This window comes from Lontra canadensis, unplaced genomic scaffold, assembly GCF_010015895.1.
Source record: "Lontra canadensis isolate GAN:19392208 unplaced genomic scaffold, GSC_riverotter_1.0 scaffold110, whole genome shotgun sequence".
In the NCBI taxonomy this organism is placed as follows: Eukaryota; Metazoa; Chordata; class Mammalia; order Carnivora; family Mustelidae; genus Lontra; species Lontra canadensis.
The window spans coordinates 5452986-5476602 of NW_022631104.1; the positions used below are offsets into that span (position 1 = coordinate 5452986).

The following is a 23617-nucleotide window of genomic DNA, read 5'->3' on the forward strand; positions in this document are numbered from 1 at the left end:
ACCAGATTTGCCCCTTTGGGGGCCAGGAAAGCAATTATATGGGGAAAAATGTATTTTTTAAAGATTTATTTATTTGACAGAGATCACAAGTAGGCAGAAAGAGAGGAGGAAGCAGGCTCCCTGCTGAGCGGGGATCCCCATGCGGGGCTCCATCCCAGGACCCTGGGATCATGACCTGAGCCGAAGGCAGAGGCTTTAACCCACTGAGCCACCCAGGCGCCCTGAAAAATGTATTTTTGTAAATTATTTCTCTAAACTATTTTAAATTCCCTATTGGCATTTAAATTATTTTCTAGTTTTATCAATCTGTATTTCATTGATCGTAGGATGCACTTTTTTTTAACATCTTGGCATCTCTGAAAATGGCACGTATTTATGGTTTAACACACCACATTTTTCCCCCTTTAGTTGGACATGAAATAATAGTGAATCTTACAGCTGAAGGCATCTTACAATGAAATAAAATACATTATAAATAATGCTACAGGAAGGTCTTTGGTTATTATTGTGTCCATCCTCAATGGTTTCTTTGGAATGAATGCCTAGAAATGGGATAAAGGATGTTAACATTGTGAGAATTCACATGTGTATCATCAATTTGCTCTTCAGGAAGATGGAACTCTTGTCATTTTCCTGCCAGAAAGATATCATCCTATTCTTCAAATCGCTTCAAGCGTGTTCAACTAAATACCTATATATCTATATATAATATCTCAGGATTGTTTTAATTTGTATTTATTTGACCACCAGTAAAATAGAACTTTCTCTTGTGTTCATTGGCCAGTTACAGTTCTTCTATAATCACTTGTTCGTGTCTTTCTCCCACTTTGGAGTGGAAGTGCCCTCTTTTCCTCTGAATTTGTTTGAGTATTTGGGCAATATTTGTCAGATATTAAGAAATTTTTGCTTTTGTTTTTTACCAGGTGAGGTGTGTTTTTCATTAGGTGAATGATACTTTATGCTTATAAATTCTATCTTTTATTTTCTGGTTTTTTTGTTTGTTTGGAAGGGCCTTCTCTGCCTCAATATCATATAAGCAGCCTCCAGGTTTTAATTTTTTGTTTTCAGTTTTTACATTTGAATTTTTAATATCTATCTTGAGCTTATTTCAAAATAAGCAGGGGGCTGAGGGCATTTCCCTGCCGAATGATTAGCATTTGCCTTAACCCTGAGTAAGTTTGGCTGGGCAGTAGTGAACACTGGCCTAGAACCATTGCAGAAAGAGTAAGAGTCCAGGTGTCTCCATGCAGAGGTAGGGGAGGGAAGCAGAAGAGGGATGGGGAGAATCTGTGGCCTGGTATCTGTTTTGTCCCCCCCTACCTATACACATCAGTCTTCATAGGTTCTGAGGTAAACAGGATAAATAAAGGGTGTGGGGCATCAGGGTGGCTCAGTTGGTTGAGCGTCTGCCTCTTGATTTTAGCTCAGGTCATGATCTCAGGGTTGTGGGATGGAGCCCCCTGTTGGGCTCTATGCTCAGTGCAGAGTCTGTTTATCCTTCTCCCTCTGCTCCTCCCTGATACACTCTCTCTTTGTCTCATAAATAAATAAATAAATAAATAAATAAATAAAATCCTAAAAAAAAAAAAAAATGCAAAGGGTGAAGACCGGGATGCCGAAAAGCCCAGCCAAAGGCCTCTTTTTTTCACTGGACCACATCTTCTTGGCCTCTCACTTGGGCGGTTCCACGTAACCTAGTACCCAGAGAAGTTCAGAGAGGCCTGGGTGACTTCCATTTCCTAGTATATTAAAACCCAGAGACAAGCCAACGCAGGCTTCCAGAAATGAAGGGCTATTTCAAATGATTATATCTAACAATTAAAGTTGTGCAATGGGCATCTCTTCCCAATTCTGTCAGTGTCTGTGACCGTGTGTGTGTGTGTGACCTGGTTGGAGACAATACCAGAAGTCTGAGTTTGGGGCTTCTCAGGCATGTGGCTGGCCTAGACCTGGTGATCCCCCTCCCTCGTGCCTTCGCCCCTCCATAGGAATTAACTGGCTCCGTCAGCTGCCTGCCCAGAAGCATCAGGCTAGACCTCTCCTGTCACTCATGCCACCTTCCTTGAGTTTTTCTTTTGTTGTTGCTCTTTGGGACTTACAGACTTGGTAAGACTCTCTGCCTCCGAGCCCTCTTCCTTCTGCCTAAAACTCAACTTCCTTTCTCTAGATTTAAGGAAATGTAGAAGCAAAAGAGGAGTCCCGGAAGGTCTCTGGGGCCCTGGGGTTTCCAGTCCTTGACTGATAATTGCTGCTTTTCCCTGCCATGGGGCTACAGCCACTTAATGCTGATTCTCCTCTCCAGCTGATTTCAGTGCTGAAGGAAATGAGTTATCTTGAACCCAGGCAGATGACGCAGGTTCCTGAGACAGCGGCCACCATGTTCTCCTCCAAGGAATTCTATCGGCAGCTCGTGGCTAAGTTGGAGCTGATGGCCAGTTGGTACAACAAGGTGCTTAAGACTCTTTTGGAGGTGGAATATCCATTAGTGGAGGAAGAGCTGAGGGATATTGATCTCCGTCTGAGAGCTGCGGAGGGGACTCTGAACTGGAAAACAGAAGGTAATGGGGCACCGCCTGCAACTTGGTGGGGAGGTTGGTGGGGGGGGTTCAGATCCTGATAAAGTTGGTTGAACCTTGAATGATCCCCCCAGTACTCTGGTTTTGTGTTCGAAACACAGACCTGCCCTCTCAGACGGCAATCCATAGCAGAGAAGGCAAGAAGGGCTTGCATTCCTCGTCTTCTCTTTGGATATGATCGGTAGATTTCGAAAATCTTGTGACTGTGTTCTGGGGGAGACTCTGCTTTCTCCAGCATATATTGGGGATGTTAGCTTTTACTACGTTATCCCAATTACTTAATTTTCTTCACTAGACTGTAGACATCTTTTTTTTTTTTAAGATTTATTCATTTGTGTGTGAGTGGGAGGAGGGGTAGAGGGAGATAGAAAGGGCGAGGAACCGAATCCCCAGCAGACCCCCTGCTGAGCGTGGAGCTCAATGTGGAGCTTGTCCCATGACCCCTGAGGTCATGACCTGACAAAGATCAAGAGTCGGAGGCTTAACTGACCAGGCCACCCAGGCCCCCCTGGACTGTAGTCCTCTCAAATGGGGGTACTATGCTTTTAATTCTCAGGTATCCTCCAATTCAGTACTAATCTCTTGGATGGTTTAACATCTGCAGGGTACTACGTGAGGGACCAGGCAGGGAATATGGGATATGAGGTATGTGGGACATGGCTCCTACCCTCAAAGGGCTCACATTTAGTTGGGACCACAGACATATGTACAACTCTAAATCATGCAAGATAGGCTACGATAAAAAGCTATCACAGAATTAAAAATACAGCATGGTGAATCACAGGGGAGGGAGATTAATTCTCATTAGAGTCCTCAAAAAGAGGTCAAGTCTCAAAGGAAAGTTATAGTCAACTCCGAAGTCTTGGAATGCCACGTTAAGCGAGTCTGAACTTTATTTTATATGCAAGAGGGAACAATGTTTTCAACATTTAATAAAGCAAAAGTGCTCAAAAATATAAGGTCTATTAATCCAATGAAATCATCCTGGTGCACTGGTATGCCCCAGCCGCTGTGCCAGCTTTTGTGTCCTTGGTTGGTAAGCGTTACCTCTTTGTCTCTTTCCCTCCATAATCAGGGTTATGGTCAATTTTGGCTGTTCAACACAACTAAGAAGAAGAGGGCTCTGGTGACAACAAAGTAACCTGTGCAGAAAAGTCTTTTAAAACCTACAAATATTAAGGGGTCTTGACTGGGTTAGTTGGTTAAGCATCTGCCTTCGGCTCAGGTCATGATCACAAGGTCCTGGGATCAAAACCCACATAGGGCTCCCTGCTCTGCGGGGGGCGGGGGGGGGTCTTCTCCTTCTGCCCCCACTCATTCTCTCTCTCAAATGCGTAAAATCCTACAAATATTAAATCCCTTCCTTTTATGGCAACCAGACCTTAGCGATTTCAATTAATTATGTTTCTTTGGGGGAGCAGGCATTTGGGATTATGTCATTCAAATCACCAATGGCATTCACGATCTCGAACAAAGAATTCAGAAAGCTAAGGACAATGTGGAAGAGATTCAAAACATCATGAAAACATGGGTGTCTCCGATATTTAAGAGAAAAGATGGAAAAAAGGAATGCCTTCTTTCCATGGACGATCAGCATGATCGGATGGAAAAATATTACCATCTCATCAAAGAATCTGGACTTAAGATTCACGCCCTCGTGCAGGTAATAACCGGCCTCTCAGATACACATACCACTAGCTGAGGGAGGACATGGGGAAGTGTGTTTGGGTGTAAGAAATAAGACAACAGACACTGTGTCTTTTGCATTCAGGGATGGAAGTGTATGGTGACAGCAAGAGAACTAAAGCTAACGGCTAGGAAGAGAGGCAAGACACATTCTGGTATCAGTGTGTCAAAATTAATATTTTTTAATGGTTGTTAGGACACTGGCATGACTTAAGTCCCACGCCAGACCCCAAGGAGTTAGAAGGATGTGCCCGGTGCAGAACCCTAAATTAGCATCCGTACTAACCAGCGCCGACTTGCCACACAGCCCAATGTGGGCCCCCAGCAGCGTCCCTGCCACCCAGCTTTATCAGCCTGGGGAGGTGGAAGATGAGCTTGGTCTCCCTGCCTGCCTTTGGTAAAGAGAAGAAGCTGTGCAGGCACCTGTACTTGATGCATCAAGGCTCTGCCCTGCCTGTGATCAGGGCAGCCTCGGGTCTGCTGTCAAAGACCGGACCATGGATGGGAGCTCTAAGTGGCCACCAGCTTCAGCCCTACACCAGCCACCTACACCAGCTATTTCTGGCAGGTTGATCTCAAGCCCAAAGTCAGTACAGAGCCACGGTTGACATTTAGGATGATTTGTGGTCTGAAGCACGTGACATGTACTTTGGACTTGGTTGATTTTCTTCATCTGTCTTCTAGTTCATTAATTTCTGCTGTTCTTTAGCCTTTCTTTTCTTAATTTGGGGTTATGATGCCCATCTTCCCCCACCCCCCAACCTCCAAGGGCAGAAACTTAGGGTACAGATTTTAAGTCTTTCTTCTTTTTGAATACAAGCATTTGACATAATTTTCCTTGTTAGCTGTGCTGTAGTTGCATTCCCCAAATTTCACAGGCCTCATTTCCATTGTCATTCAGCCTTAAATTTTTTGGCTTGTTACTCATACTTTAACTCAGTGGTCATTGAGAAGCGCATGGTTTCATTTCGCCATGTTCGGGGCTTCTCTGGATAGCCCGATGAAATCGATGTTGAGTTCAGTCCCAGTGTGGTCAGTGAGAGTACTCTCAAAGATCTGAATTTTTGGGAATTCACTGAGACTTCTTCTGTGACCTACAAGTCTGTCTATCTATGGCATGTTCCTTGCACCCTTGACAGTATGTTATTCTTCTGTTGTTGGGCGTAGTGTCCTATAAATATCAAGTAGTTCAAAGTGGCTGATAGTATTGTGCAGATCTTCTGTATGGTTTCTGAATTTTTTGTCCATTCGTTCTACCAATTACTGAAGGTAGAGTGTTAAAAGCTCGGCCTGTGACTGTGAATGATGATTTGTCAAAGTCTTTAGTGTGGTCAGAGTTCTCATCAAGTATCTGATGTTGTTGACTTTTTTTCTTTTTAAAAAGATTTATTTATTTTACGGGGGGAGGGACAGAGGGAGAGGAGGGAGGGTCTTAAGCAGACTCTGCACAGAGCATGGAGCCCGATGTGGGGCTCGATCTTGAGACTCTGAGATCACGACCTGAGCTGAAACCAAGAGTCAGACGCGTCACCGAGGGAGCCACCCCAGTGTCCCTTGACACTCTTCTATTACAAACACATTTATAATTATTATAACTTCCTGATGAATTGACCACTTTATACTTATGAAATTCTCTTTTTATTTCTCAGAATACTCCCTTGCCCTGAGGCTTCTCTTCTCCTGTTAATATTCTCATCTTACCTTCCAGATTCACCGTTCCTTCTTCGTCCTGCCCATCATCCTGCCCTTCTACGTTCGAGCTGTTTGTTTCCTCAGATTCGAAATTCTTCTCTTACAGACTGTATAGTAGAGACTCACTTTGCTAACAACTTTGCCAATTAACTGGAATGTTCAGACGATGACCCTGAACGTAATTATCGGTATGATTGGATTTAGCTCACCATCTTGCTGTTTCCTATTTGCTTCATGTCTGTTTTGCTTTTCTGTTTTTGCTTTCCTACCTTCTTGTTATTAACCATTTTTTTTTTAAATAGTCTGATTTCTCAATGGGCTTTGCATCCTGTGCATGACATTTGCTGTGGTTGTTCTGGGTTTCAGTATGTCTCAAATGAATCACCATCAACTTCAGAGTTTTCCCGTGAAATGTTTTCAGTGTGGTTCAATTTGACTCTGACTCTTGATTTCGGCTCAGGTCATGATCCCAGAGTCCTAGGATCAAGTTCTGGATCGGGCTCCTTGCTCAGCAGGAAGCCTGCTTCTCCCTCTCTCTCTCTGCTTGTGCACTCTCTCTCTCTCTGACAAATAAATAAAATCTTTAAAAAATAAATATATTTTTTAAGAAATATAAAAGAACTCAAGAAAAAATATTTATAGTCTTTTATATTCACCCATATACTCACCATTTCCAGATTTGTTTTTTTCTTTCCTGGAAAATGGACTTCCCACCTGTGGTCATTTCTCTGCAGCCTGAAGGATTAAAGACTCCCTTTAGTTTTTCTTGCAGATCCGGTCTACCAATGACATGTGTTCTCAGTTTTTGTTTCTCTGACACGTCCTTATTTCACTTTTGTTTTTGAAGGATAGTTTCATTGGCTATAGAATTCTGCATCGGCAGTTTTATTTGTCTTAACAAAAGTTATTTCCTTGTCTCCTCCCCTCCCCAATGTTTCTGAGGAGAAGCCAGCCGTAATTTGTGTCTTTGTTCCTCTCTATATAATGTATTGTTTCTCTCAGGCTGCTTTTAATAGATTCTTTTCTTAATCTTTGTTCTTTTTTTTTTTTTCCTGTCTCACTGCAATGTATCCAGATAGGTCTGCTTTCTGTTCACCCAGCTCGGAGTCTGTGAACCTCTCGAACCTGTTTTTCCTCAACTTTGAGGAGTTTTTAAATCAAATTATGACACTCTTATCTGCTAATCTTGACATCTGTTTTATTTTCTGAGTCGTCTTTTTATTTATTTATTTTTTTTACTGTGACAGAAGTTTCTTTTTCTCTCACATAAAATCAATCTGAGGAAGCCGCATTGCAGAATTGGTATGGCAATTATTTGCTGAGTCTGGTTTTTTGTAATGATCTCCCCTCTTGGTTAAATGTCACACTTCCCTGCTCCTTGGCCTGTCTAGTAGTTTTTGCGGTTGTGGTGCTTTTTGTTGTGTTCCAGCCATGCTGGAGGCCACTTTAGAACAGAGTTGTACCTTCCCTTAAGGAGTTTGTGTGTTTCCTCTCATAGGCAGTTAACCTACCAGTGGGTCGGCTTCATCCTGCTGAGGTTCGATGTTAAGCTTTGTGAGGATGGGGTCTAAGGAGACCGTACTCTAGGGCCGTCCTAACCCCCAAAGCATGGTGTTTCTGGGGTCTCGGCAACACTCTGAGCCATCTGTCAGGTCTTCTGCTACTTCGGATAGAACACGAACATTGCCCAGTGCACCCTACGACCGTACGATCTCCGTGCAGCTTACAACTGTGCTCCGCCCAGCCTTACAGAGTCTGGCCCCTGGGATGTGCAGCTTCATGTTCAAAGATTCAAGGAGACTCCACGATCTCTGTAGCCCCAAAACCTCCATTGCCTTTTTTTTTTCCTGCCTGGCAGGAAGGATGTCTGTCATTGTGGTCCTCTTCCCTGAGCCATGGACACAGTTTAGCAGGTACCTCTAGGTAGAAAGTCAGGGGGTTGCAAATCTCAACTTGAGGACTTCCCTTCTCTGAAGGATCCCATCCCTGTTCTCTAGTTACCCCCAAAGAACTGTTTCTTGGGCAGGTCTGATCTCATTCCTCTGTCTTGGCTAGAATCAGAAACTCAAGGCATTTCTTTTCCTAGTTCACGGAAATTCCAACATTTTTGCTCCTTAGACCATAGTAGAGCTCAGGTAAAATGTGGAAATGTAGAGATAGCCATTCTGATGGTGTGATGTTAGGGAGGAGATTGAACAACTATTCAAAGCAGTCATAAAACAGAAATATTTTAAAAAATAAAAAGCAGACAGACACACTTAATAACATCTGAGAGCAACTCGATGTTGTCACTGTCTTATGATTTGCATGGCGATGGGCTTTAAATCATTAAGAAAATCGTCTATCTACTTTGGAAGGAAAGAGGTAGGTAATGTATTTTAGACATTTTAGAGTTTTGTCACGTAAAGACAGGATCATGGGTTTTTTGTGTTGTTTTTTTTTTAAATCCAGGGGGTTTATACATGGAAATGTTTGTAAAGGGGTGTGCGTCACCTAAAAAATGTACTTCTTTCTGCAAAGTCGTTAGCATTTTGTTTGAAGATCTGGGATAAATGGAAAGTTGATGTCAGAAGGCTTGGTAATGAAAATGGTGATGAGTAAGTGGGATGTCTGTGCCATCCCATCAGGTTGGGGGGGGAGCACACATGTGTTCCTTTATGTGAATGCATTTTCTTTTTTCCCCTCTCTTTAGAGAGGGAGGGGAGGGGCAGAGGGAGAGGGAGAAGGAGAGAAAGAATCTTAAGCAGGCTCCCTGCCTAGCACAGAGCCTGAAACGGGGCTCGATCTCACCATGCTGAGATTGTGACAGGAGCTGAAATCAAGAGTTAGAAGTTTAACCAACTGAGTCATCCAGGTGCCCCTATATGTATGCATTTTCTAAGTCAATCAGCATGGTGGCCTTTAGTAGTAAGTGCCCTGAACAAAACACTCCAGCTCATTTCTAATGGTTTACTTGTTTATACCCCAAATTTATTACACACCTTGAATCCTAAAGCCCTCCTACCCCTAGCACCCCTTCCTCTCTCTCTGCCCTAACTTCTGCCTTGATATAGTTTCTTCCACAGCACACCCGTCAACACTTATCAATCATACCCTGTGTCCCATTTTTCCTGGGAAAGTGGCCTGACCCCATCCTTCTTTCTCGTGGACAGGATGAGACCCCCATAGTCCCTTCACGTATTAAGTTCATGTTCCTTTCACTCAGTGGTTATACCCATTAGACAGAATGGGCTCGATATATGTGTAATAGCAAACCCCCCCCCCACCCCCAGTGTTGTTTTTTCCCTATTAAGACCAGCCCTTCCATATTATTAAACATGGTTTAAATCCATTCTTCTCTATTTCATAGGAAAACCTAGGTCTATTTGCAGCAGACCCAACCTCTGATATCTGGAAGACTTACCTCAGCTACATTGATGAGATGTTGCTGGATGGATTTTTTCTTGCCATCGAGTGCTCCCTCAAGTACCTCCTGGAAAACACTGGTATTTACTGGCTTAGGGATGCGTGTTATTACTGGAAAGATAACAGTAGCACCTGTTGGTGAGAAGTGAAATGTGATCGAGGGCTTTGTGCCTTTTCGCAAAATGTTGCAGATGTGCTGTGAATGGTACCTAGTAAAATAGCCAGGGTGGTGAGTTTCTACATTGTTCCCAGAAAAAAAGATTTTTCTCTCTTTAAAACTCAGGTGGTAAGCCAGGCTCTAAGATAGTGAAGCCCATAACAAAAGCAAAAACCCAAGTGCCAATTGAATCTAAATAAAGCTTCATAAAGAGAATGAAGTTGGAGCAGCAGGCAACATAGTTAGTAATGGCGGCTTCCTTTGGACTTGGCTCATGGCAGTGGGAGGGGGACATTCTGTGCCTTCAAGCTTAATGGACTCTATCTCTGTAGCCTTTTGAGAACACAGGGAGGTTGTTGTCGCCAGGTTAAGTGGAAGAAACAGAAGCTTTTCTGTGTGAAAAGAGGCAAGCTGGGGATGAGGTAGTTTTTGCAAGGAAAAGGAATGTTGAGATTGTGGGCTTTCTCTGAAGCTGTTAAAAAAAAATAGCTTTGAATTTGTGATGGAAAAACTGAGTTAAGGTATACAGGGCCAACCTTGGCTTGGGATGGAAAGAGAGGAAGAGTTGACACTTTGCATTCTAGTAGATTCTGAGGAGCTTGGTGTAAGGGTCCCATTGGCGAATTTGTCAGAATGGAAAGGCTGAGGTGAATAGTTTGAAGCCAGAGGATGAAGGTGTTTAAGAGAGTTTAAGGTGTCAAGTCCAACCCAGGGAAAGAAAGAAAATCCAGTGGTAAGATGGGTAGGTCAAGATCCATGTCCAGATACCCACCCAGCCCAAATAAGAGGGCATGAGGATACTGGGCTGAGGATACAGAGGGAAGCAAGGCCAGTGCTGGGTGTAGCGAAGATGGGCAAACCTCCAGTGGTCTTAGTAGGTGGAGTGGCTGAGGTCAGAGACATGCTCTTTGTCTGCAAGATGCTCCACAAAAGGAGATGGGGCAGCAAGAAACAGGCTCCAGGAGAGTCCGCATGGTGGTGGGGGGATCACCTTCTAGAGCCTGGGGGCAAGTAGCCAGTGGGGCACGGAGCAGAGCCACTGAGACTGGAGAACTGGCTCCTAGGGACCAACAGTGTTCACCTTCGTGGACCAACCAAACCTCATCTAGCACTGGAGGTTTACAGGGCCTCAGCCATCCTCTAGAAGATTCTAGAAGTTGCCCCAGCACACTTGGCACAGGCACTGCATGGGAAATATTTCCTAAACATAGTGACTCCATGCTTAACCGATGCCTATCCAGCTCTCCCGATCTGGGCTGTCTGGTGGGGAGCAAGAGGATGGAGAGGGCATGGTGTGGTCCTTCAAGATTGCCAAAATGACTTTCTCTCCATGAAACTGGTGGAAAGGAGAAAGGTACTTTCTTCATGATATAGAATGGGCAGGAGCTGGACTTGGCAGGTGCCAGAGTCAAGGAACTCTAGATGAAATTTTGAAGGTACTGGTTCTCTAAGCGGGGAGGAGAACGAACCTAGTAAGGGTAGCCTCTGAGAAGAAGAAAAGCACTGTGACCCTTTGCATAGCCCAGCTGGACCGCTCTATCTTTCCAGCCCTCCTTCAGCGTTTCCACCTTCTTGTGCTTGGTGAGCCCAACACCATTTCCACAGCTTGGGCTGGATTCCCTGTTGCCTCTTAAAATGCAAACCTTGCCTAGGTTCAATGCTACCCATTCTGTCCAGAAGTGCTCTTCCCCCTCTTAACCCCTAAAGTGACTGACTTGTACCAAGTTGGTGGAACCACCAAGATAATCTGACTTGTATGGTCATGATGATGTCATTGCATCGAACCTTAAGGATTAAGGTTCTCACAGCAGCACATAGGACAGAAATCTCTGGAGTCAAAATGGCCTCATGAGTCTTTTGCATCCTATAAATTGTATATAGCCTGATCTATTAAAATTATCAGTATCTCATGCATATAGTAATGCAGAATATATAATGAGTACATATGCAAATCATAGACATTAAAAAAAAACTCTTCCAGGATAGTGTAATTTCTGTGCATTCCCTCCATATATGCTTTTGATGAGACACTCCTGAATCCAGGAATGTGAATTGATCAGCCCCACAATTTTGAAGACAAGGCCTTGGGTTGTACAGAGCTTTGAGTCTCCCACTGTGGCTTCAGCTGGGGTGAATGATGAAGCCATGGTAGCCAGAACCCCATCAATAATGTGGGTTCCAGGACAAAGAGGTCTAGCCCCTAAGTTCTAGATTAAGGGGAGTGCTTCTGGTTAGTGGGCCGGTTCCCACCGTGTTGTGGTTCCACCACCTTCAAGGACCTTGCCTTCATTTCTGTAGTTGAGCTGGGTCACCACCACAGCCTGGCTGTCGTCCATGAGCGGGGAAGAGTGTGGAGACGGCTCCCCTGCTGTCTCCAGGGCCACAGCCCAGAAGTGGCAGCCATTGCTCTTCCCCACATGCCACCGGTGAGCTAACCCTCTTGTCAACTTGACCACAGGCAGGGCTGGGAAAGGCAGCCACACGTGCCTACTCTTCCCTCTGCTTCTTGGGGGAAAGGGGTAATGGATTCCCAAGGGTTTCCACCGCCCACAGCAGCCAGCACATCATGGTCTCCCAAATATTTCCACAGTCAAGGAGACCTACGAATGTAAGCAGTTATTAATAAAAGTTTAAGCACCTCATCTTGTCCTTGCAACATTTCACTCCCTGTTATATTTTGATTTAAATTTAGCAAGGCAAGTTAGTCTAGCAAGTAATCAGGGACTTGTTAATTATTTATACGGTTTTTAAAATTTTTACCACTCTAGGACCACAGAATTGAAAGAGGTTCGGTTTTCATAGAAAAAGATCAGAACTGAGAGGGTGGTAACCTGTTTTTTCCGGCCAAAGCCTACTACTGACAGGCGTGTCACAGCGCACCTAGTGGCTACCCGTGGAATTGCATGGGGTGTGCCTAGAGGGAAATCAGCTGCTTTGGAGAAATGAGCTTTGCACAATCAACCTGCTCTCAACTAGAGGCCATTCCGCACCCCCCCATCTCCGCCCCGTCGTTCCCCCAACCTAGGCATTTGGGAATGTGGAAGGGGACTGGCTTGGGTTGTCCAGTCCCTGGGACGTGCCCTCCAAGGACAGGAGGGTAAATGTCCTACAATGCCCAGCACAGCCCAGCGCAAGAATTGGCCTATTCAAAATGTCATTGGTTCCCCTGTTGGTAAACACTGCAAGACTGTTACCCTCACCTTTTCTTGGTGGGGGAGGAGTTAGCAAATTTTACATTTCCATTTTCCTCTACCCAAACAGCTTAGAGCAAGGAGAGAAATATTCAGAGCACCTTAAAAACAGGTACTGCCCTGCGCCCATTTTAACCATTCTCGTTTTTGTGTGAGCATGCTTCCTTGTTTTTCAGAAAATAAGGCAGGCCTCACCCCGATATTTGAAGCCCAGCTGAGCTTAGCCATACCGGAATTAGTTTTCTCTCCGTCCCTGGAGTATGGGGTGAAGGGCGGTTTCTATGATGCTGTTGAGGGTCTGGTCACCAGCATTTTTGGAATATCGTCCCTCGTGCCCCGGCTTTCCCCCCAGAACGGCTCTCCCCACTACCAGGTACTAACCAGCAAGCCCCTCCCACCCACTGCCAACCTAATCTGCAGACTTCTGGCAAAGGCTAGGCCTAACGTCCTGCTGTTGCCTCACCCCTCCCCCAGGCTGACATGGAGGGCATGGCCCATTTGGCGAGCATGAGGAGCACGCTCCTGGACAGGGTGCAGAGCGTGCTGGCCCTCTGCTGCAGCTATCGTAACGCCTTCAGCCAGTACTCCTACCTGTACGTGGAGGACCGGGGGGAGACTCTGAGCCAGTTTCTGCTGTATGGGCGTGTCCTCACCCCGGAGGAGATGGAAGCCCACGCAGAAGACGGCATTCCGGAGAACCCTCCTCTTCTGCATCAGTTTAAGGCCCAGATCGACTCCTATGAAAACCTCTACGAAGAGGTGTGCAGGCTGGAGCCCATCAAGGTGTTTGACGGCTGGATGAAAATTGACCTCCGACCCCTGAAAGCGACCCTGCTCAATGTCATCAAGAGGTGGAGCCTCATGTTCAAACAGCATCTCGTTGACTATGTCACCAACAGGTACTACCGCTGTTCTGGTTTCCTCCAGCCTCCCAGGCTGTGGGGGACGCCCTGGTTTTCATTTCTCCCCAATGGCTTCATTGGTTCAATCAAAAATGAAAATAGCTGCTTGAGGTTCCAGGCCCTTGGTCACCGGTGATGACTTTGGTTCTGCCCTTGCCTTGGTTCACCAGACGGGGCCTCCTTTTCTGTTATTTTCTATTTGGCGCCCCGTGTGTGAAAAGCACCCAGAAAGTGGTAAAGAATGTTCTAGGTGATAATAGAGCTCCGAGCTCCCTTTGCCACCCTCACTGAGAAATCTCTTTAAGCCTGGAAAACAGAGGGGGTCTCATGGGCCTCCTAGATTTTATTTCTGCCCCTTGCTTCTTGTCTCAGGTTATCCAGCTCTGCCAAGGGCAAGTCACCGAGTCCCCACACCCCCCGATGCCTGTCTGTGCTATCCTAGCCATGGGACAGACTGGATCTGCCATGGTCTGTTCCCCTGAGCACTTCAACTATCCAGCACCTGCATATCTGCCACCATTAGCAGCTCAGCTACCACCCCAGTCAGAAGCCTGTGGCAGCGGGGGTGAAGGGGGAAGGCACGACCCTTCTATGCAGCCCTCCTGCTTTGGGTGTCAGCTGTGGCCCCAGGAAAGCCAACCTGACCCCTTCCTTGAGTTTGGGGTGGTCTTGCTTAATGCTACTGCTGCCCTGCTCACTGATCTAGCCCTGGGAGCAGAAGGGAAATGGTCCCCCCATCAAGGATGGGTCTATTTGCAAATGAATTCTAAGAGAATTTGCAAGGGTGATGGTCCTCCTGCTCTAGGAAACTGGAGGAGAGCATTGTGAGATGGTTTAAGTGGATTTCCCCAGTGTTCTTTTTTCATTTTATTTTATTTATTTCACAGAGAGAGAGATTACAAGTAGGCAGAGAGGAAGGCAGAGAGAGAGGGGGGGAGGCAGACACCCTGCTGAGCAGAGAGCCCGATGCGGGGCTCCATCCCAGAGCCTTGGGATCATGACCTGAGCCGAAGGCAGAGGCTTTAACCCACTGAGCCACCCAGGCACCACTCCCCAGTGTTCTTTAAGAAGAGCCCAATTTCATGTGTCTGTTAGCCATTTGTATGTCTTCTTTAGAGAAGTGTCTGTTCACATCTTCTGCCCATTTTCCGACTTGATTATGTTTTTTGGGGGTTGAGTTTGAGAAGTTCTTTATAGATCTTGGATATCAGTCATCAGGGAAATTCAAATCAAAACAACATTGAGATACCACATTACACCAGATAGAATGGCAAAAATCAACAAGGCAAGGAACAATAAGTTTTGGAGAAGTTGTGGAGAAAGGGAAACCCCCTTACACTGTTGGTGGAAATCCAAATTGGTGCAACCACTCTGGAAAACAGTGTGGAGGTTCCTTGAAATATCAAAAATAGAGCCACCTTATGAAATGGCCATAGCACTACTAGGAATTTACCCCAAAGATACAGATGTAGTGAAAAGGGCCATATGCACCCCAATGTTCATAGCAGCAATGTCCACAATCGCCAAACTGTGGAAGGAGCCGAGATCCCCTTCAACAGATGAATGGATAAAGATGGGGTCCATATACACAATGGAATATTACTCAGCCATCAGAAAGGATGAATACCCAACTTTTGCATTGACAGGGATGGGACCAGAGGAGATTATGCTGAGTGAAATAAATCAAGCAGACAAAGTCAATTATCATGGTTTAACTTGTTTGTGAACCATGAGGAATAGCATGGAGGACATTAGGAGAAGGGAAAAGTGAAGGGGGAGAAATTGGAGGGGAGATGAACCTTGAGAGACTATGGACTCCGGGAAACAAAAGGAGGGTTTTAGAAGGGAGGGAGGTAGGGGATGGGTGAGCCTGGTGACGGGTATTAAGGAGGGCACGAATTACATGGAGCACTGGGTGTTCTACACAAACAATGAATCATGGAACACTATATCAAAAACTAATGATGTACTGTATGGTGACTAACATAACACAATAATTTAAAGACTAAATAAGTACAAAGAATAAAAAAGAAGAGCCCAGTTTCCCACATTCACAAGAACTTCAGCTCACTGAGGAACTGAGAGACAAGAAAGGAAAACACTGGGTTGAGGTGGGGTAGAAACAGAGATGTCTCTGAGTGTAGCTGCTCCATGATCCCTCCTCAAGGGTGGGTCTGGCCTTCCAAGGACATGGAGGTGTGTTTCAAATTGTAGGTCTTATTATTATTTATGTGTGGCCGGGCCAGCCAAGAGACTCAATGGGAAATGACTGCCATTGGAAAGGTAGTTGGTTATACTCAGATTCTAAGACGACAAGACACACTGTGTCCTATGGGGCCACACAGGGTGGCACTAGGGTCGATCAGGCAGAGGCAACGACGGGAAAACAGGGGCAGGAGCCTTTATTGTGCTTTCCATGGGAAAAAAGTCATCAAGATAGGGTCAGCGGGATGAGAATGGGCCCTTTTGAATGATCTCAGCAGGCTCTGGGATCAGAGGGCCACTGTCCAGTTTTTTGGTTCCTGGCCCTGGAGTAATTAAGGTAGGTATGTAGTAGTCTGGAGTGTGATAGCCAGATGGAGGAGGTGGTTGGAGACATGGATAGACTCCGGTTTGATTGGTTTGCATAGGAGAGGCATGCTCAATGGCAAATCACTTAGCTCCTCTAGGAACTGGTCTGCCAGGTCTGGGAGAGGAGGCAGTCCCTCTAGGGTGGGTAAGACCTCAGAGTACACGGCTGATACAGGATACAGTGATGGCAGTGGCCAGGTGCCTCAACCAGGTACGGCTTCATAGGATCTGCTGGTAGGGGTAATAGGCTAAAGGCACAGAGTTCTTGTCCTCAGTGCCTCCCAGTGCTGTCAGTGTATGGTCCATATTTGGCATTCCTCTGATCATGAAGAAAGTGGCTCATCTTTGTATGTTTGCGGTCAGTTTCATGCTTCCCCTTCTTTGCCTGTATGGAGCTCTTGCCCACTTTTGTGCGGACTCTATTTTTTCATGTATGATAATTAGAATCTTTTCTTTTTGATATTTGATATATACTGGGTGTAGTCCTATGCTAATTGTATATATTGCAAATCCAGTCGCCCTTTGAGTGGCCTGACTTCCCACCACCTTTACAGTATGTTTGCCTCATCACATAGCCCAATGAGTTCCTCTTTTCTCTAACATCGCGTCCTTTTGTCTTGTTACATAAATCCCTTTCACCCTGAGATCCTAGTGATGCTCTCCTATGCCCTTTCCTAAAAGGTTTGTGGTTTTATCTTTCTCATTCCATAGTTCCTTGTCTGCTGTTGCCTTGTATGACAAAGTCCTAATTGCTCTAGTTTTGTCCTAAATCTCAGTACCTAGCAGGGCATGTCCCTGCCTTGTTCATTGTCATTAAGACTGTCTCCGGGAGTCTTGGCTCTGGCTATTCTATGAAAACTGATAAAAATCCATTTGTAGGAGAAGAAATGTGTTGGGATTTTGATTATATTTGCAGTGACTATAGTTTGATTTGAGGACAATGGTCGTCCTTCTCCACAGAGTGTTCCTGCCCGAGAACACGTCATCTTTCCATTTCTGTATGCCTTTAATGTCTTTCAATGACATTTTGTAATCATTACTTTTAAAATAAGTCTCATGTCTTTAAGATTCATTCCTAGGTATTTTAATTTCGGGCTCCTGGTACAAACGATATTTTAAAAATCGTATTTTCCGTGGAAATGGAATTGATTTCTGTCTATTGACTTTGTATCAACCATCTCCGCTAAATTAACTTATTAATTGCGGTAAGTTAGCAGTGCACTCTTTAGGATTTGCTGTTAACATAGTCATCATCTACAAATTTATAATAGTTTTATTTCTTCCTTCTCAGTGTTTTTATTTTTAATGCATTTTATCACTATTTTTTTCTTGCCACACTGGCTAGGACTTGAGGTTTATTGTTGAATAAAGCGATAATGACAGGTACCCTTATCTTGTCCGATCTTAAAGGGGCATGCTACAACATTTCACCACTAAGCATAACATTCGTTGTGAGGTTTTGTGTTGTGTGTTTTTTTTTAAGATTTTATATATTTATTTGAGAGAGAGAGAAAAAAAGCAAGCAGAGAAAGGAGCAGGAGAGGGACAAGCAGAGTCCACCCTGAGCATGGAGCCCAGTGTGGGGCTCGACCCCGTAACACTGAGATCATGACCTGAACCGAAATCCGAAGTTAGATGCTTAACCAACTGAGCCACCCAGGCGCCCCTTGCTACGAGTTTTTGTGGATTCTATTTATGGAATTAAAGAAGTTCCTTTATTTATTTTTTTTAAGTTTATTTTTTTTTAAGTAATCTCCATACCCAATGTGGGGCTCGAACTCACAACCTCCAAGATCAAGTGTCACATGCTCTCCCAACTGAGCCAACCAGGGGCCCCTAAAGAAATTCCCTTCTATTCCTAATTTGTTAAGGGGATTTAACATAAACAGAGATAACATTTTATGAAGTGTTTTTTCTAACTTCGTTAAGAGAATTCTGGTTTTTTTCCATCGAAATGTTAAAGTGGTGAATATACTGGTTTCTAGTATTAAGTCATCTGGGGTTTACTGAGAAAAGCCCCAAATCCCAACACAAAGTATTATCTTTTCCAATATATCCACTGATTGATTTTGTTTCCAAATATATTGGTTATTGTTGATGTGTGTCTGTTTGAGAGTGAGATTGGCCTTGACTTTTCCTTTCTCATACTTTCTCTCAACTTGCTCTGTGGTTTTGCTAGTTTCATAAAATGAGTTAGGAAGTAATCCTTCCTGTTTATTCTCTGGAAGAGTTAGTGTAAGATTAGAATTCTCTGATCCTTGAAGATTTGATTTAAATCTCCTATTGAACATCTGGGCTCGGTATTTTCTTTCTGATGAGATGTTTACCTATAATTTCTCTAACAGTTATAGGGATATTAAGGTTTCCTATTCCTTATTAAGTCGCCGTTCTATAGGAATATAGCCACTTCATGTAAATCTTTAAATTACAGTCATAACATTCATAATATTCTCTTAATCTGTTTACTCTTCCCAGAATCTATTATTATGTCCCTCTTCTCATTTCTATCCATTTCTACTTGTACTTTCTGACTACTTTGATTAATCTTGCCAGACATTTGCAAAGAGCTATCTTATAAACTTATTGATCCTCTCTATTATAATTTAATTTCTATTTCAAAAATTTATTCTTTTATGTTTATTATGTCCATCTGTTCCTTTGGATTTATTTTTTTCCTCTTGGATAAGTTAAAGTGAATACTTTGCTTCTTCACTTTGAGCCATTTTTGTTAATGTAACAATAACAATAACAATTCCTTTCTCAGTACAATTTACCTACATCTTACAACCTTAGTATGTGATATTTCCATTATAATTTACTTCTAAGTATTTTTAATATCCATGATGATTTGTTCGTATATGTTTAATATTTCCAGGGGCATCTGGGTGGCTGAGTGGGTTAAGCGTCTGCCTTTGGCTCAGGTCATGATCCCAGGGTTCTGGAATTGAGCCTCACATCAGGCTGTCTGCACAGCGGGGAGCCTGCTTCTCCCTCTCCCACTTCCCCTGCTTGTGTTCCCTCTCTCACTCTCTCTCTCTGTCAAATAAATAAATTAATTAAATCCTTTTTAAAAAAGGGTATTTCCAAACATAGGGTTCTTCGAGTGATTTTATTTTTAAGATTTTAGCTTTAATTCCAGTGTAGTTAACAAACAGTGTTGTATTAGTTTCATGTGTACGATCGAGGGATTTGACAATTCTGTATATTAGTGTTCATCACAACAAGTGTGCTCTCTAATCCTCCTCTCCTGTTTCACCCATCCCCCACCCACTTCCACTCTGGTGACCATCAATGTGTTCTCTCTAGTTAAGAGTCAGTTTCTTGTTTTGCCTCTTTGCTTTCCTTAGTTCGTTTGTTTTGTTTCTTAAATTCCGCATATGAGTGAAATTTGTCTTTCTCTGATTGACCTGTTTTGCTTAGCATTATGTTACCTAGCTCCATATCCACGTTGTTGCAAATGGTGAGGTTTCATTCTTTTTTATGACTAATATTCCATTCTGTATATAGACCACATCTTCTTTATCCATTCGTCTGTCGATGGACACTTGGCTGCTTCCATAGTTTGGCTACTGTATATAATGTTGCCATAAATGTAGGGCGGCATATAGCCTTTCAAATTAGTATTTTGTATTTTGGTGGTAAATACCCAGTAGTGCAATTACTGGATCACAGGGTGGTTCTATTTTTGAGTGTTTGAGGAACCTCTGTACTGTTTTCTACAGTTTGCATTCCTACCAACAATGTGAGGTTTCACCTTTCTCCACATTCTCACCAACACCTGTTGTTTCCTGTATTGTTGATTTTAGCCATCTCAACAAGTGGGGTGATGTCTCATTGTAGTTTTGATTGATATTTCCCTGACGCTGAGTGATGCCTAGCACCTTTTCATATGTCTGTTGGCCATCTGTATGTCTTCTCTGCAGAAATGTCTATTCATGTCTTCTGCCCATTGTTTTAAAATTTTTATTTTTTAAATTTATTTTCAGTGTTCCAGAATTCATTGTTTATGCACCACACCCAGTGCTCCATGTAATACATGCCCTCTGTAATACCCACCACCAGGCTCACCCAATCTCCCACCCCTCCCCTCCAAAACCCATAGATTGTTTCTCAGAGTCCACAGTCTCTCATGGTTCATCTCCCCCTCCAACTTCCCCCAACTCCATTCTCCTCTCCATCTCCCCATGTCCTCCATGTTACTCCTTATGGTCCACAAATAAGCGAAACCATATGATAATTGACTCTCTCTGCTTGACATATTTCACTCAGCATAATCTCCTCTAGTCCCGTCCATATTGATACAAAAGTTGGGTATTCATCCTTTCTGATGGAGGCATAATACTCCATAGTGTATATGGACCACATCTTCCTTATCCATTCGTCCGTTGAAGGGCATCCTGGTTCTTTCCACAGTTTGGTGACTGTGGCCATTGCTGCTATGAACATTGGGGTACAGATGGCCCTTCTTTCCACAACATCTGTATCTTTGGGGTAAATACCAGTAGTTATTCTGCCTATTTTTTAATAGGATTATTTTTGGGGGGGGTATTGAGTTGTGCAAGTTCTTTGTATATTTTAGATATGAACCCTTTATCAGATATGTCCTTTGCAAATATCTTTTTCCATTCAATAGGTTGTCTTTTAGTTTTGTTGATCCCTTCTCTGTGCAGAAGCTTTTTATTTTTATGTAGTCCAACAGTTGATGTTTGCTTTTGTTTTCTGTGCCTCAGGAGACATATCTAGAAAGATGTTGCTATGGCCAATGTCAGAGAAAGTACCACTTGTGCTCTCTTCTAGGATTTTTATGGTTTCAGGTCTCACATTTGGGTCTCCATTTTTAGTTTATTTTTGTGTGTTGTGTGGTCCAGTTTCATTCTTTTGCATAGAGCTTTTGCATAGAGCTGCCAGTTTTCCCAGTACCATTTGTTGAAGAGACTTTTCCCCATTGCATGTTCTTGCCTCTTTTGTGAAAGATTAATTGACCATATAATCTTGGGTGTGTTTTGAGATTTTCTATCCTGTTCCATTGACCTATTTGTCTGTTTTTGTGCCAGTACTATACTGTTTTGATTACTACAGCTTTGTATTATATTTTGAATCCTGGGATTGTGACACTTCCAGTTTTGTTTTGGTTTTTTTTCTCCAGTTTTTTTTTTTCTTTTTTGTTTTGGCTTTATTTAGGTGCTTTTGTGGTTCCATATAAATTTGAGGATTATTTGTTCCAGTTCTGTGAAAAATGCAGATGGTGTTTTGATAGGGATTGCATTAGGTCTATAGATTGCTTTGGGTAGTATGGGCATTTTAACAATGTTTGTTCTTCCAATTCACGACCGTGTAATATCTTTCCATTTGTCTGTGTCATCTTCAATTTATTTCATTAGTGTTTTATAGTTTACAGAGTATAGGTTATTCACCCCCTTGGTTAAGTTTATTCCTCTCTTCCTCTATGATCCTCTGCCTTGTTTCTTGAATTCTACATATCAGTGAGATCATATGATAATTGGCTTTCTTTGATTGACTTATTTCACTTAGCATAATACCCTCTAGTTCCATCCATGTCATTGAAGATAGCAAGATTTCATATTTTTGATGGCTGTGTAATATTCCATCATATATATATCTCCTGTCTTCTTTATCCATTCATCTGTCAGTGGACATCTGAGCTCTGTCCATAGTTTGTCTGTTGTGGATGTTGCTGCTATAAACCTTGCAGTGCAGCTGTAACCCTTCGGATCACTACATTTTTATCTTTAGGGTAAATACCAGTAGTGCAATTGCTGGGTCTAGGGTAGCTCTATTCTTAAATTTTTGAGGACCCTCCATTGTGTTTTCTAGAGTGGCTGCACCAGCTTGCATTCCCACAGATAGTGTAGGAGGGTTCTCCTTTCTCCACATCCTCACCAACATCCGTCATTTTCTTAGTTGTTAATTTTAGCCATTCTGACTGGTGTGAGGTGGTATCTCATAGTGGTTTTGATTTGTATTTCCCTGATGCCGAGTGATATATGTAGCACTTTTTCATGTGTCTGTTGGCCATCTGGATGTCTTCTTTGCAGAAATATCTGTTCATATCTTCTGCCCATTTCTTGATTGGATTATTTGTTCTTTGGGTGTTGAGTTTGATAAGTTCTTTATAGATTTTGAATACTAGCCCTTTATCTGATGTCATTTACAAATATCTTCTCCCATTCTGTCAGTTGTCCTTTGGTTTTGTGGACTGTTTCCTTTGCTGTGCAAAAGCTTTTGATCTTGATGAAGTAGCGGTAGTTCATTTTTGCCTTTGTTTCCCTTGCCTTTGGAAATGTGTCTAGAAAGAAGTTGCTGCAGCCAAGGTCAAAGAGGTTACTTATCCCTTCACTTTCAAAGTGCATGTGTCTTTAGGTCTGAAATGAGTCCCCTGGAGGCAGAATACAGATGGGTCTTGTCTTTTTATCCTTTCTGTCACCCTGTGCCTTTTGATTGGGGCATTTAGTCCTTTTATATGAAAGTAATTATTGATAGGTATGTATGTATTGCCATTTTGTTACTTGTTTTATGGAGGCTTTTTGGTAGTTCTCTTTTCTTTTCTTTTCCTCTTCTCATGATAAGTGGGCTTTCCTTAATGATATACTTGGATTCCTTTCTCTTCGTTTTTTGCGTATCTATTACTGATTTTTGACTTGTGGTTATCATTAGGTTTGTATGTAACATCATTTGCATATGGCAGTCTATATTAAGATGATGGTCACTTAATTATGAACCCAGTCTTTAATCCTCTCCCCTCCACATTTTAGGTATATGGTGTCATACTTCACATCCCTTTATTTTGTGAGTCCCTAGACTGATTTTTACAGATACACTTACTATTGCTGTGTCTGTGCTTCCTACTTTTCTTAGTCTTTCTTATGGTCTTTCCTTTCTACTCAGAGTCCCCTTTACCATTTCTTGCAGGGCCAGTTTAGTGGTCTTGAATTCCTTTAAATGTTTGGGTTTTTTTTTTTTTTAGAAACTCTTTCTTTCTCCTTCTATTCTGAACGTCAGCCTGGCTGAATAGAGTATTCTTGCCTGAAGATTTTTTCCTTTCAGCACTTTAAGGGCATCATTCTACTCCCTTCTGGCCTGCAAAGTTTCTGCAGAAAAATCCACTCGTAGCCTTATGAGGTTTCCCTTGTATGTAACTGCTTTCTTTTCTCTTGCTGCCTTTAAAATTCTCTCTTTATCACTACTTTTTGCTATGTGTCTTGATGTGAACTTCCTTGGGTTGACTTTGTTGGCAGATCTTTGTGCCTCCTGGATCTGGATTGCTGTTTCCTTCCCCAGATTGGAGTATGCTGGCCAATCTAGGGGCTGCTTTCACACTGCCAGGCCTGTGGCATTACCTTGTATGGCCGTGCCCAAGAGCATATTAGAGAGGGCAGTAGTCAAAGCACAGCATACTGGGGGTCGTGCATTGGGGCA

At 43.2% G+C, this 23617-nt stretch overlaps 1 protein-coding gene across 1 annotated transcript in view; it reads left to right on the forward strand.

Moving 5' to 3' along the window:
* DNAH9 (dynein axonemal heavy chain 9) overlaps positions 1-23617 on the forward strand; it is a 313067-nt gene that overhangs the window by 42612 nt on the left and 246838 nt on the right. The window contains exons 13-17 of the mRNA XM_032840101.1: positions 2303-2558; positions 3998-4239; positions 9304-9439; positions 12884-13080; positions 13182-13606. Coding sequence (XP_032695992.1) covers positions 2303-2558; positions 3998-4239; positions 9304-9439; positions 12884-13080; positions 13182-13606 — 1256 coding nt within the window. The remainder of the gene's footprint in view (positions 1-2302; positions 2559-3997; positions 4240-9303; positions 9440-12883; positions 13081-13181; positions 13607-23617) is intronic.